This window comes from Triturus cristatus, chromosome 8 (genome assembly GCF_964204655.1).
Source record: "Triturus cristatus chromosome 8, aTriCri1.1, whole genome shotgun sequence".
Taxonomy (NCBI): Eukaryota; Metazoa; Chordata; class Amphibia; order Caudata; family Salamandridae; genus Triturus; species Triturus cristatus.
The window spans coordinates 1,184,922,215-1,184,936,960 of NC_140591.1; the positions used below are offsets into that span (position 1 = coordinate 1,184,922,215).

Below are 14,746 nucleotides of genomic sequence, written 5' to 3' on the forward strand. Positions count from 1 at the left end.
CGCCCTGATTTGAGCAATTGAATTATGATATGACAATTGAATCTATCCCATCAACACCTCTGTGAGAAGTTGGCCTGATGTATGATGTCACTAGTTCTAGTGTACACCTTATATCAGTCCAAATACCCTTATGGTGATTGGTTGTAAAGTCAACCTTATAGACCAGCTATCCTAGTGGTAGCATGGACAAGAGCAGTCTTAGGCTAAACTCTGAATGGCATGTGAAGCCAGCTGTGATACCATATATAATCCCTTGAATACCAAATGAAAGGACACCACAACAGATATATATATATAAAATAAAGTGTATTTATTCTAAGCAAACCCTCAGCACTCTTTATGAGATTAGAGGTAAGTACAACACAGTCTTATTTATGCATACATTAAGTCACACAGGTAAGTAATACAGTTAGGCCCTAGGGGCCACGCAAACCATATACTAAGTAAGTGGTATAAGGACCACTGTCACGGAAATAGGATAGGCCTAGGCCTAGGGAATCGCTGGGGCTACACTATACTACCAAAGGTTAGGAAGTGGGAGGCCCACGGGATTCGTATGCAGAGTGGAAACACTCACGCGTAATGCGTAAAAGTCACTAGCAATAGTACAGTTTAGAAATAGATAGATTTAGGACACTTCCGGAGTAGCTAGGAAGTTGAGACTTGAAACTTAGACACTAGGATAGTCACTATCCTGATGAGCACCGGAGTACCCAAGTTACCTAGCCCACAGGCTGCGGGTGCATAGGGGTGAAGTTGCGTCGGGTTTCGTCGTCGACTCCTATGGATGCCTGAAGAAAGATGCTGACAGGCAGTCAGTGAAGAGTGTCCGGTGGATCCCAAGGCTGGGATCAAGAAGAGAGGAGACCTGCAAGCAGAGGGGACAGAGTCAAGGTCACTAGCCAGTGACCACGTGGAACCAGGAAGGAACCAGACGATGTCGTGAAGATTTGCAGGTGAAGGTGAAGCTTGTCGCTGCAGCCAGGAGGACCAGGAAGCGTCGAGGACGACCAGGACCAGGAGGCGAGCTGTCCCACGAAGGCTCTTGCTGTCGGCGGCGTCGAAGTTGGACTAGGACTCACCAAGCCTTGGCAAGCGGAACCCACGCAGAATGAAGGACTTGCTTCTGATGCAGACCAGGAAGGTCTGGGGTGCTTCTCTTTTTCAAAGAAGCAGGAGCCAGTCTGGAGGAGCCAAACCAGCGGTGAAGATTACGGGGTGCGTCGTCACAAAGGCCACTAGCCAGCGGGCAAGCAACCGGACAGACGCGGCAAGCAGGAAAATGCTGAAGGGCCCCACGCAGGACTCGTGGAGTGTGGGGGGCTGATCTTCGGTGCAGTTGGTGCTTGGGGGTGGGGCTTCTCAATCCCCGGTGCACAACTTCGAGGGTGCCTCAGAAGCTGCGCTTGAAGATACTAGCCACTTTTCCCAGGTAGCCGGTCCCACGTCGCTCGTCGCCTCCACGGATCTCAGCTCTGCTGTGGATGTGGATCAGGGTCGGAGAAGTCTGGAAGTCAAGGCTCTGGTCGGGCTCTGCAGTCGGTTCCTCGTAGAACGTGGGCAAAGCAAAGGGTAGTCTCTTGATGGTGCCTGTTTGCACAGGGTAGCCACTCCTTGGCCACAAGGGAGATTCTTCAGTCTTCTTCTTTCGTCGAATGTCGAAGGTCCAGAGTTTCTGTTCAAGTTGCAGGTTCAGGATAATCTAAAGTCTTGAGGCCCAACTCCCACTCTTATACTAATCTGGGGGGCTGGGATACCTGCTAGGTCACGCCTTATGGGTGGGATCTGGGAGGGGGTGGTTACACCCACTTCCCTTTGTCCAGTTTCGCGCCAGAGCTGGGGCTGGAGTGCCCCAGCGCCGGTTTGAACTGGACTATGCAAGGAACACCTTGTGTGCCCCAGGCATGTCTCATTCCTTTCAGCCCACCCTGCCCCAATACACTAAAGGCTGTCTGGGGAGGTGCTAGCACCTCCCCAAGCAGGAAACCTATTGTCCAGGCCTCCCTGGCTGGGATCACTCCCAGCTGCAGGACGTCAGACTTGTGTCGTGGCAGCAGCATCCATTTTGTGATGCTGAGGCTTTGGTCAGAGGCTAACAGTGAAGTATGATTTTAACATGTCTTTCCCTCTAGAAGGGGGGAATAATATCCTCATGTCTAGAAATGGTATGGGGGTATTATTCCAAAGTGTTAGACACCTTACACGACATGTTTTGATAAAGCCAAACCATAGTTACCATAACCGTTTAAGATTCTAAGGCACTTTAAGAGTATATGGTAGGCTATATCATAGAACAGCTATAAGGACTTGGTTCCGAAAGCTGCAGACAGGCTCAGCTCATGCTAGAGCACCATCTCACATGTTACCAAGCACTCTGCCTCCAGAATTGTTAAGGCCTGCCATAGGAGTGACTGATAGGTACACATGTGTCTATAATATAAGGTAGGTATAGGAATACTACACCAAAGCAAGGGGTGATTACACGACCTTGCCCCAGCTGAGTGATCAGCCAGTTGTGTCTGATTGGAAGGCCAGACCAGGGGTGGCATAATACATGCTGCAGCCCCTGGGAGGCCTAGGGTACACCTATGCCCTGGGTACCTAGGGTACACTGTACAGGGTCCAATAAGGTGATCCTTACCAATTGGTTATCTACCTAGGGTACATGGAGTCCATTTTAAAGAGAGAGCAGACAGCCTGAGACCCTGAATGGCAGGATCTCAGGCCAACTAAGTCGAAAAACCAGCTAGACACTAGGCAAAAAGTTGGGGGTAACCATAGTCAGATATCCACCTTCCTACAACCTCACCCAGCCCCGTTCTAAATAATATAATATATTCTCACTCAAGATAATAAAAAGGTATTTTTTGTGTGCAAAAAGCTGCTAGATATAGCCGTAAGTGATAAAGTAATGACAACAGCATAAGCAAATTGTGGGGGTGTAGTGTGCCCTGGTGTAAAGCTGCCTGCTCTGACAGTACCCTCAGGAGGACTCTATTATCGATAATATTTGCCAAGATTGTTATCTTTGCTAAGCAGGCCCTTTATGGTGCCCACTGGGTCACAGTTGTACCAGATTTGGGTAATGTTGTAATCAGAGAAAATCTTGAGAAATTATACGTCTGAAGCAACAGCCAAAATAATATATTCTCTTGAAGCCCATTCTCTATAAGAGAATGTTTCCATATTTTTAGCCTCCAGTGACTGAGAGAGCTATTCTTCTTGACTAAAAAATATTTATAATTAAAAAAAAAAAGGATCATACATTTGATTATGTACTTTCATCTCATCTCATAATCGGCCAGTGTCTCTGTTTTCAGTACTTTGGGACAAAGACTACAAATAATTTCCTTTTTTGATTGTGGAAGGTCTATTCTAAACCTAACAACCTACTCTGTAAACCACACACACATTTGCACAAGAGAATCTTCTGCCCTTAATACTGGCCATCCGGCATCAAGGGGGTGGGGCCAAAAGGAGTATTGGAATGGAAATGACAATCAGGTGCAGGGATCTCACACTCCATTGTGCCGTTGTTTTGGATACTCGTGCCATGAGGCAGCATCATTTCTACCTGTTATGAAACCACCACGTGGCACAAAGACGGTGTCTGAGGAATGCAGAAAACAGCATTTGAAAGACAACCAACACAATCTGATAGAGACTACTAGCCGCAGATTCCTTCACGTAGAATTATCCCCAGGCATGAGACTGGACCCGGAAAACTTTTTTTGCCCAGCATCCCTGCGCGCCGGGGGGACGGCATCACGCAACTCTGCCCAGGCGTCGTCCGCGTACGTGACGTCAGTGAGGTCACATAAGTCCCACCCCGGCGCACCTACGTCAGTTTTTTCCTTTTCCGCGTGCAACGCGGATCCGGTTTGTGCTCTGGGCCTGTTTAGGCCTTTCCCTTATGCTATTGCTGCGTGTGTTGGAACAGTGTGCGAATGCCTTGGGCTTTAAAACTTGCTCGTCATGTGGCCGCCTCATGTCGGCGACGGATCCTCACCCCATCTGTATGTGGTGTTTGGGAGAGCACCACGACTCCTCTGATTGTGAGGCGTGCCAGCAGATGAAGCTGAAATCCCGGCGGGAGCAACGGATGAAACTTCTTTCAGCTTGTGTGTCCAGGTTGGCGGCGTCATCTCGACCCGCCTCTGCGGAGGGTTCTCGGACCCGTGGCTTCCCTCGCCGATTTCGATCTTCTCCCAGGTCGCAAGAGCGCCGCTCACCTTTTGGTAAGTGTCGCAGTTTGTCCCCGAGGTTCGGGATCCGGCCTGTCGGGGGCGTGGGCTCTCTGCGGGTGGTGTGGCCCCGCGTGTCGTCCCCTTATCCGCCGTTTCCCAGCGTGGGGGCGACCAGAGCCCAGATGGAGACATATGCGGCGGCTTTGCAGGCCTCGCTGGCTTCTCCTCCTTCCCCTCCTGGGACGTCAGCGGATCCATTGCAGTGTGCGGGGCCTTCCGCGGCGTCGCCGGCAGCTTCGGCGCCGACTGGTTCGGATCTAGACTCGGAGAATTAGGTGCCGTTGGGGTGCGGCCCTTCGGGGGTCCCTCCTTCGGACCACGGCGCCTCTGCTTCACCGGAAACTCCAGCGGGAGTCCCTGTGGTGTCGCGGGAGGTCGCCGGGCCTCGGGTCGCACCCCCGACCCCCTTTCGGCCCTCGGGACAGTGTGTTCCCGGAGAGTGTTTGAGAACGGCTAGTGGACCTTCCCTTTGATGGTAATCTTTTGTTCCATTCCCCTGCAGACTCAGCCATCCAGAGGTTCTTGGCGGGGCTTCGTCCTCCACCTCCTCCCCCCCCCCCCCTCCCCTCCTTCTTCTCCTCCTCAGTGACTTGCGTGTTGATCTGGTTCTTGGAGCTGTTCTTCCGTTGGGGCGGGTCGCCCCGGTTGTCTGGCTGAGGTTGTGGTTCTGTTGGCTGCTGGCCAGCCCTTTTTGACTGTGTGTTTTTCGTTTGGGTTTTTCACACCATGCTGGGCCTGAGATTGGGCCTTCTGTTTCCCCTCTTTCTGCTTGATAGGCCTCCTGCGGGTTTTTTTTGCAGTAGGTCTTTTTTGTTGTCCTCTGCTGCGGAAGTTTCCTCCTAAGAGGTTCCCATGTTTGGGGGTATGACATGCCCTATGTGGGGCAGGGTTGGCTGTTATATAGCCCTGGTATGTGCTGGTGAGTTGTGGTCGCTTGCGGGCTTCTGCTCTTCGTGGCGTTATGGTATGTTGCGGATGCAACCTTCTTCTTCGCCTTTTTGCTTGAGTGTTCATTCTGTGGTGTCCCTGGCGTCTGGCGGAGCTTGCCAGTGCCGCCCTCTTGTTCTTTCTGCACCGTTGGGCCTTCTTGGGGCTTCGTGGGACAGTCATCCTGCCTTTTCCGCTGCTTCCAGTGGGCCTTGCACTCGGTTCTACCTCATCTCCCTGTGGGGGGGATGGTCCCTGACTTCTGGACCCTCTTGCGGGTGCAGTTTGTCCCTGCAGGGCGTTGGACGATTCTTCCTGGGTGACCTTGAGTTCGCTTTTTCGGCTCCCGCCTGCTTCTTGCTGCCGGCGCCATCCTGTCCGGGATTGCCTTAGCTCTGCCTCTTCTCCTTGGAGTTTCTAGGTTGCTCTTTTCCTTCGGTGCCATCCTGTCTGGGATTGCCTTTACTCTGCCTCTTCTCCTTGGAGTCTCTAGGTTGCTCTTCTCCTTCGGTGCTCTGCTCCTTTCCTTGACCTTGGGCGGAGGTTGTGTTGCCTCACGTGGGCGTGGGGTGTTTGGCCTCTCTGCGCCTTGCCTTGTTTCCTCTGCTGAGTGAGGACAGGCTATCTTCTTCTTCTTCTTCTCTTTGTTTCCTGAACCCCCCCCCCCCTCCTCCCCCTCCTGGGGGTTGGTGGCCTCCTGCTGGCGGGGGTTTCCCTTTGCCTGGGGGACGGGGCTCCTTGTCCCGTTTTTGGTTTCGGCCCCCGGGCGGTCCTCTGTTCTGCCCGGGTGGGTGGGGTCCTCTCGCAGACCCTCCTTCCCCTTGGGTATGGCTAGGGTATCTATTCTACGTGAAGGAATCTGCGGCTAGTAGTCTCTATCAGATGTACGAGTTAACGATGTATCTGGTAGCGACGATTCTAGCTGCAGATTCCCCGCCCTTTCTCCCCGTTCTGCGAGGGCTTGTGATTAGGTCTTTTGCACTCGTTTCCCTGTGGCTGGCTGTGTCATTCTGAGTACATTCTTTCCCTCTTTCTGATGGGCTATCCCCTTTTTCCTCCCCGTTGTCACATGGGAGGATAGGTTTGTTGATACTTCTAGCGCTTTGCGATTCTTGAGGTTGGGGGTCTTTTAGCTGTGCCTCTGCCCTTGTTCCTGATGGGGGTTGTCACACTCTGTGATGGGGATGTCTTGGAGTTTTGTAGTTCCCTGTGTGTCCCCGACTGGTTCCCCTTCCTTTTCTTTGGTTGGGGATGTAGTCCTGTTGCATGTTATTGTGACATTTTTACATATGTCCCTTGTTTCCGGGGGCGGGGGGGGGGGGGGCTGTCTCTGTACTGGCAGGGTTGCTGCCCTGTTCTTTATTCTTTCCCTGCCTTTGGGTACTGCAGTGCCGGGCACTGCTCTAATGGTGTTGTTCCTCACCATTCCTTTTTCTGCTCTTTCTCACACTGTTCCTATACTCTCCCAGTTTTGTCTACTGGCTCCGCGTTGTGGCGCGGAGAAGTTCTCCGAAGAAAACTGACGTAGGCGCACCGGGGTGGGACTTATGTGACCTCGCTGAAGTCAGGTGCGCGGACGGCGCCTGGGCGGAGTCGCGTGATGCCGTCCCCCCGGCGCGCAGGGATGCTGGGCAAAAAGTTTTCCGGATCCAGTCTCACGCCTGGGGATAATTCTACGTGAAGAAATCTGTGGCTAGAATAGTCTCTATCAGATACATCGTTACCGAAGGTAAGTAACTCGTACATTAGGCATAAATACATTATGCATAAATCACATTTAGGAGTGCACCATAGTAACACTCCCAAGGTGCATACATCACCTTCCGCATAACTGCATTATGCATTCCTTTAGGGCCTTGCACCCTACCAGTACACACAATTACTCAAAATGACCCCAGACCAACTGCCCTTCTCTAGGGCTCAAATGCCCTTTGTCCCAAAAGTCAGGGTGCAATTATAGTACCTTCCACAGCCCTCTGGCTGCCTTGGCAGCGAAACCAATGTGCTTAATGCACTGGGGTGGGGGAGTGTATCTCACTCCTTCCTTCTCAAGAACCAAAAGAGAGGCCCCTGTCGTTGCAGCTGCCCGCGCTCTCGCTGTGCAGCTGTGAAAGCCAAACACTGGCACTACCGTGCCGCTCAAGTCCCCCTCAGGGACTCAGGGAACCAAATTGCCCCCACGTTGCAGTTGCCCGCGCTTTCGCGGTGCAGCTGTGAGGAACAACAAGCGCTGGCACCAACCATGCCCAATTTGAGCACCAACCCCGCTCAATGGGAGCCCCACTCACCGGGGCTCTTCTCGACTCCTCCAGTCTATTTGGGGCAGGGGGAAGGCACCGACAATGTACCTCAGTAGGCCCCACTCACAGGACCTCTCCAGATCTGCCCCGGCTTCTCCTGCGGCCACCGGAGCTACGAGGCTCTAACTCCGTGACTCCTTCCACAATCAGGCTGACTGGGGCCGGACGTCCCGTCGGCAACTTCGCCTTCTTGGCCCCGCCTACAACCAGGCAGCTTGCTTGGCTTCCGGGTCGCCACTCGTGGTGCTGCAGCCCTTTTCAGCAATGCAAGACGCGGGGTTGGCTCCCGCTCTGTTTCCAAGCACCCACAACGCGGTGTAGGCTCCCGCTTCGTTTCAGAAGCACCCAAAATGTGGGATAGGCACCCGCTTCACTCTCCAGCAGCACGGGGGAGTCCCCACGCCTGGATTCCCTCTGCGTACTTCGCAGCACGCTGCTGCAGAGCTCCAGCACGCTCCCTGTCCTGGAGCACAGGAAAAACGGTGCAGCACTCACGAGGCGCTTGATTACCAAAGTTCCAGGGTAAAGGCTGGGCCCAGGCATGCCTGCTCACAGGGCCCTTCAGCACGGAGGCAGTCCCTCGTGGTGGTTCCTCCTGGGGCCCAGCAGGCACCAGTAGCCTCCCCCCCCCCCCCCCCCCCTCCACCGAGACAGCACAGGGAACACATTTTACATGGGGTCACAGCCCCAGTATATATACTGCATTTCTCTTTGTCTGCCCTGGTTCTGGAGGGTGTTGAAGCACTCGGTTTACCAGGCTTCCACCCTCCTCTGTCAGATGGGCTCGGTCCTTAGACACACCACAGGGGGGCGGAGCCAGCATTCACCTAGGCAGGCACAGACCATTTCAGGGTCAGGGGACTACTCCTCCCACTACTCCAAATGCAGATCTCCTATTCAGCCTAGCGCTGACTCACCCTGCCCTCCCTGGAGCCACACACCTCACCAGCCCCTGTCACTCTAGAGCCAGACATGCAATACACATCAGGCAGGCAGACACATAGCACACAGAAATGCCAACTTCTAAAAGTGGCATTCCTAAAATAGTGATAATAAATCTGCGCACACCATTGCGCAGCATTTATTATTACTATTCCAAACATACCAAACTTGACCACGCTGCTCCTCTTATATCAGGAATTACCACTGAAACACTTATCAGGGAATCCCCAATGCATTCCTATGGGAGGGCAGCCTCACAGCAGTGAGAAACCAAAATGGCTGTTTGTCACTACCAGGACATGTCACGCACTTTAGGTACATGTCCTACCTTTTACCTACAATGCACCCTACCCATAGGGATAGCTAGGGCCTACCTTAGGGGTGACTGACAAGCAGTAAAAGGGGGGTCACAGACGTGGCACACACTGTAGGTGTCATGTCACAGCGGCAGTAGCACTGCACGCACAGGCCCTGCAATGGCAGAGGCCTGAGACAGGTTTGAAAGGCTACTTTGGAGGGTGGCGCAATCAGCACTGCAAGCCCACCAGTAGCATGTAATTTACTGGCCCTGGGTATCTGAGATACCACTTTACAAGGGACTGACAGGTAAATTAAATAGCCCAACAGGTGTAGACCAATCTTACCATGATTACCACAGAGAGCACACACACTTTACACTGGACAGCAGTGCTAAAGTGCCCAGAGTCCTAAAACCACCAACACCATGTCAGAAATAAGGGTAGGAGGAAGGCAGAAAGTTCAGGGATGACCCTGCAAAAAGGGCCAAGTCCAACAGGCACCTAATATCTGTACTTGCTGCTGCCCACCTGAGATGATAACAAGTGATGAGCAGCCTGCACCCCCAACCCCAGGAGCTGCATCTGCCTAAGACTAGCTCCTAACTGCACTGACCCAAAAGCCTTTGCCAAAGACAAAATTCTACCTGTTGAACCTGAGCATGCTAAGTCATTGATGGCACCAGCTAGTGGGGCTGAGCTCATGCAAACAGACTATGCCTGCTTCACGCAGAGGCAAATCCTGTTGCTAGAATGCTGCCCTCTTCCAGTATATCCTCTGAGCATAAAGGCTATTGAACTGACCTATAAACTATCCATTGAGGCAATTGTAAGTGATCTGCATCTGTGCCCTATCAGTACCTACAACTGTAGCTTTGCCTAGGTTACAATAAATGTTGAGAACATTTGGAGGAGTTTGGGGGAAGGGCACTGTGTAGGGTAAAAGTACTTCACTAGAATTGGTAGGTGAGGTCGCAACTCTAGAAGTGAACCACCTTTGCAGTGTTTAGTATTTTGTTTTGCTGTAAGATTAAACTTCTTTCTTTTTAATTAAAGATAAGCACTGGACTGAACAATAGGTTATTGTGTCTGTTTGGCTGTTGAATTCCGGCTCCTGCCCCAATACTGCTCATCTGAGAAACCGTAGAGTGCTTGTCCTCGTTACCATGAGAGTCTCGTATCGAAAGGGTGTATTTTTTACAGTTTTCAGACCAATAGCAGGACGAACACTTGTGGCAAACAAGCTCAACCACAATCCCAGTAGTCCCGCATAAAAGTAAAAAGTACTCTAAGTTTTGACTGGCCCTCATTGGCAGAATTCTTCCACTGATAGTGAGCCTCTCTTCAATGCCCTATTTTACCAGCCTGCAAGGAGTATTTCTAACAGCTGGTCTAAGCATTTTATTTCTGGTGGTGTTGATGCCTGATGAAACAACCTTGTTTCTTACCAACCTAGCAAAAGGGGCAATGCAGTCGCCTCTGCAAGAGAGGGAAAAAGTTCCTGGAGCACCAGCCTGCTGTTTGTGAAGATGACTATAAAGAGCACATCTAATTTCCATCACAACTGGTATTACGAAAGCCATTTTAATGTGTGCATCTTTTCAAGGCTGAGTTGTATGGTTGAGCTACTATTAAAGTTCCACTGAACAAATTATGCACAATTTAAGTTATAGCTTTTTTATTTGTTTGTTTTCGCTCTCTTGAGTCTGTGTTTGTGGACAGAGCCTCAGCTCTAGGACATCTGCTCACTGTGATCAGTCGAACCCCCTTTAGGGTCTGTGCTTCCAAGTGCTTCAGGACACAAAAGGTGATGAGAGGAATGCTTGCAGTTTGTCTTACTTCTGGCTATCGCTTAGGGTAGTATACCAACCCATTGTTCCTTTTCCCACCATGCCACCTCAGTTTGGACCCTGCTATATTCAAATCAGTTTTGACCCTGCTCCAATAGCAACAGTCCAGCCCAGGTCCTCCCTGAACTTGAAACCAAGGCCAGTTACGGCCTGGTTGAGACTCTTCAGTGGGGTGCAGCTTGGTTCCACTGGCACAATGAGCATAGGACTCACACCTGAGCATATGCTTGCCACTTATGGCGGTACATGAAACACACAAAAGGTGATTGGAGCAATGCTTGCAGTTTGTCTAACCACCAGTTGTCTAATCACTTGGGTAGCATACCAACCCATCATTCACTGCCATTCTGCCGAAGGACAAAATCAAGATGCTCACCCTGGCCCATGTCTTGCCTGTCCTCGGCTCTGGAGACAGAATGGGTGTGTTGGACCGTCAGGATGTCCTGCAGCCCCGCAGGTGTTACCTGTGATTCACAGTAGGCCATAAGAATTTTCAGTTTGCTGTGCTTCCTTTTGGTTTTACCAGTGCCCCTCTGGTGTTCACAAAAGTGATGGTGGTGGTTGCAGCACTTCTTTGAGGGCATGGGTTCCAGTCTTCCCCCTACCTCAATGACTGTCTGTTGAAGGCGGGTTCACCCTAGGCAGTCGTGACCCAGCTTCAACTACAGAGAATCTCTTAATATCCTTGGGGTTCACTATCATTATGTCAACGTCACATCTGACTCCTTCGAAGATGCTCCCCTTCATCGAAGCCATTCTGCATGTTGTGCAGTTTCAGGCCTTTCCCCTGGAAGAGAGTCTAGGACTCTCGGGCTATGATCCTGGTGTCCTGAATCTCAGTGAGGATGACTCGGAGGCTGCTGGGACTGAGGTCATCCTCTGTCTTGCTGGTGAAGCATGCCAGATGGCATATTCAAGCTCTGCAGTGGGATCTGAAGTCTCTGTGGGTACAGCACTAGGCGGATCTCTCTGATCAAGTCCAGGGACTACTTAAGGATTTTGGAGGGCCTGGGCCAAACATATTTTGGGGGCACTTTTTGGAACAGTTTTACATTTAGGATCCAATTACAGCTCTTTCATGCCTTCTTTGGCCAGGTCAGTGACAGTTCACGGACACACTTTCTAAATATGTTTATGTCTAATATTCAGGGATAGTGACGTGTGTTTTCAATAATATAACACAGCAGCAGCTCACTAATAGTACTGCAAATAAGCTCTGGGACACCATGCCATTTCTCATGTATCATGTCATGTTTTCATCTATCCTGAAACATGAACAACATTTTTCTGCAAAATGTCTGTAATCCACTCTCACACATCACCCGCATTAAAAATAAATCAAAGCAAACAGTATTTGAAACAATCTGTGTTTAAGAATTATTCAAGGTCAGCAGGGCAAGTCTCTCTGCAGGACTGAATCTGAAGAATGGGGCCCAAGTCCAGAGCCCACTTTGCCCATGCCTTAAAACATCTCTGATCAAGTCCAAAAGACCTGCAGTGGTTGCTGTGGGACCATAATTGGTCCTGTGGCAGACTCTTGTTCCTACCTCACCTGGGGCTGACAGTGGTAACCGATGCCTTGCTGCTGGGTTGGGTAGCCAACTAGGAGAGGTGGATATCAGTGGATCCTGGTCTTAGGCAGAGTCTTCTTCTACATCAATCTGTTAGGGAAGCTTTTATGGAATGAAAGATAGTGCAGGTGCTCATGGACGCCACCAGAGCCATGTGGTTCTGCAACAAGCAGGGTGGCTGGGGTCCTGGAGCCTGTGCAAGGAGGACTGCGCCTCTGGATATGGATGGAATGGCGGGAGATTTTGGTGTGAGGACCTTCAGGAAATGGGGCAAACCTTGGCTCAATCTTTTTGCCGCTTCCGAAAATGCACAATGTCAACACTTTTGTGAGTTAAAGATTCCAAGGCATATCTCTGTTGGAGACATGTTCTGCTTAGGGTGGAACTCGGTACTCCTGAACACCTTTCCTCTGATACCTCTCCTGGCCGAGTTCTGAAGATGATCAGGACCGACCGGCTCAAGTCATCCTAGTGGCCCCGGATTAAGCACAGAAGAGTATGCTATCCCGCACCCCTGGGGATGAGAATTTGTCCCCCAATTAGGCTACCCTTAGTGAGGATCTGCTGTCGCAGCAGCAGGGCAGGGTCTTGCATTCGAACCTGCACATGCTACACCTCTGTGCTTGGAGATTGAGCAGCAATAGTTGAGCACTTCTGACTTTCCTCCTGAAGTTGTTGATATCATCTAGGCAGCCAGGCTTCCCTTAACCGAGTCTTTATATACCTACTGCTGAGACCAGATCAGCTCTTTATTGGTTTGCTGAAGCGAAGAAAGGAAAGGCATTGCAGAAGAGAGCTATCTCTTGCTGGATCATGCTGTACATTAAGATGTGCAACTCACTGGCCACGAAGCAGCCCCATAGGGCTAACAGGCTGACTCTACCAGAGTCAAGCTTGCTACCTATGCGTTAGCATGCAGGGTGCCCATCCTGGATATTTGCCAGGCAGCTACGTGGGCATCCTGCCATATGTTCATGAAGCACTGTTTGGATGTTTTTCAATTGAAAACGTTTACATTCGAGATCTGTACACTGGTCACTACCAATCTTATTGTTGGATTCCGTGTATGAGGGCATGGCTGGTTCAGGAAGGAACTGATGTCAGTATGCATGGGTGGCACTATAAAGGGCTCTGCGTCACTTCCAGAGCGACGCTGGCACGTGCTCACATGGCTCCACCTGTTGACCCACAGGGGTTCTGCTTACAATTTTTTGTATCCAGTCTGATGCCTAGTGAGTATTCAAAAGGTGAGGAATCTAGGTTAGATACAGTCTCTACCAGAAAAAGAATTACCGAAGGTAAGTTACTAGTTCATTACATCAGTGATGACATATGAAATCTATGGTGGTGCAAGTTATAGTGCCATTGGCTTTGAGCGGGTCTTGCATGGTTTCTTCTTCTTATGTTCAGTGACTTACAGCTTTGCTTCACAATCCCAGATTGCTTTTGGGGCCCTGAGAGCACACTCTTCACACAACTTGGTCGTGCCCCGAGCCCAAACACCAGAGGCATACCTAATGCAAACCAGTCACAGACAGTTGTTTGCAACAGTTCCAAACCCTGTAGTGTTTGGAGGGGGGCATAGTACACTTGCACACGAGATTTGTTTTGGATTTTTTTTTTTTTTTTAAAGAAAAACAATCTACAACAGATGATTAAAAAGTGGGAGTGGAATTCTGGACCTGCGTACGAAGGCTTGGAAAGAAATTAACTAACTTTTCCGCACATCAGAATGGATTATTTACACCAAACCAAGTTAAGTTCTACATTTTTCGTTGCTTGCCATAAAATGTTAATCTGATGCAGTATCATCTTAGGATGCAGTACGAGGTCTGAGAGAAATACAGTAACTAGAACTACTAAGCAAAAACCTGGGCGGAAATAAGCTCTGCATGCCCTTCACAATGGGAAATTGACTGTCTGGCGACACTTTGCCATCAATGCTGCAGCCCAAAAGTGCTCTCTGTTGCAGATTGTGCACACTAACATTTACTTTTGTTTCAGGTGGCCAAGAAAATCCGCGAATTGATGGCAGATAATGAAAATATGAATGCTCTCCATGAGAGCCATGAAGTATTTAAGAGGGAGCAAGATGAGCAACTTGTCCAGTGGATGAACAGGTTATTATACTTACACAGATCCGCAGTGTGGTTTTCACATGGCATTTATTGCTTGTAACGAGTGAGGAGTGGTCGAGAAACATGGCTGCTTATAACACTAAACTATGTTGTCCCATAATATGAGGGCAATGAGTGTCTCTAAATTCCTGAGACACATTTTGAATATTGATCGTGCTACACCTATTCATCCATTGCTGAAAGCTTGTTGTGGCTGATTTGTATGACTTCATTTTACTAAAGCAGCCATTGATTTAGATTTTCTGTGCACGCGTACTGCTAAAACGTCTTTGTTCTGCATTCACGTCCAGTGTCTGAAATGTGTTTTGTTGTATCTTGAAAAGCGAGTCAAACAAACATTATTCCTCTATCAAAAGATGCTCCGTGGTGCCATTTACTGAAAAAAAACACTTGGACATCCATCTTATGTAGCACTTTCTTAACCTTCTTGCCATTATTATTTGGCATGCTGAAAAGAGCACTGTTTTGAGAGTTG

General features: G+C 50.1%; 1 protein-coding gene across 1 annotated transcript in view; it reads left to right on the forward strand.

The window, feature by feature from the left end:
- Positions 1-14,746, forward strand: part of LOC146805589 (E3 ubiquitin-protein ligase HERC2-like) — a 1,563,844-nt gene that overhangs the window by 1,190,417 nt on the left and 358,681 nt on the right. Inside the window, 1 exon segment of the mRNA XM_085622871.1 lies at positions 14,138-14,253. Within this exon segment, the coding sequence (XP_085478997.1) occupies positions 14,138-14,253 (116 nt within the window).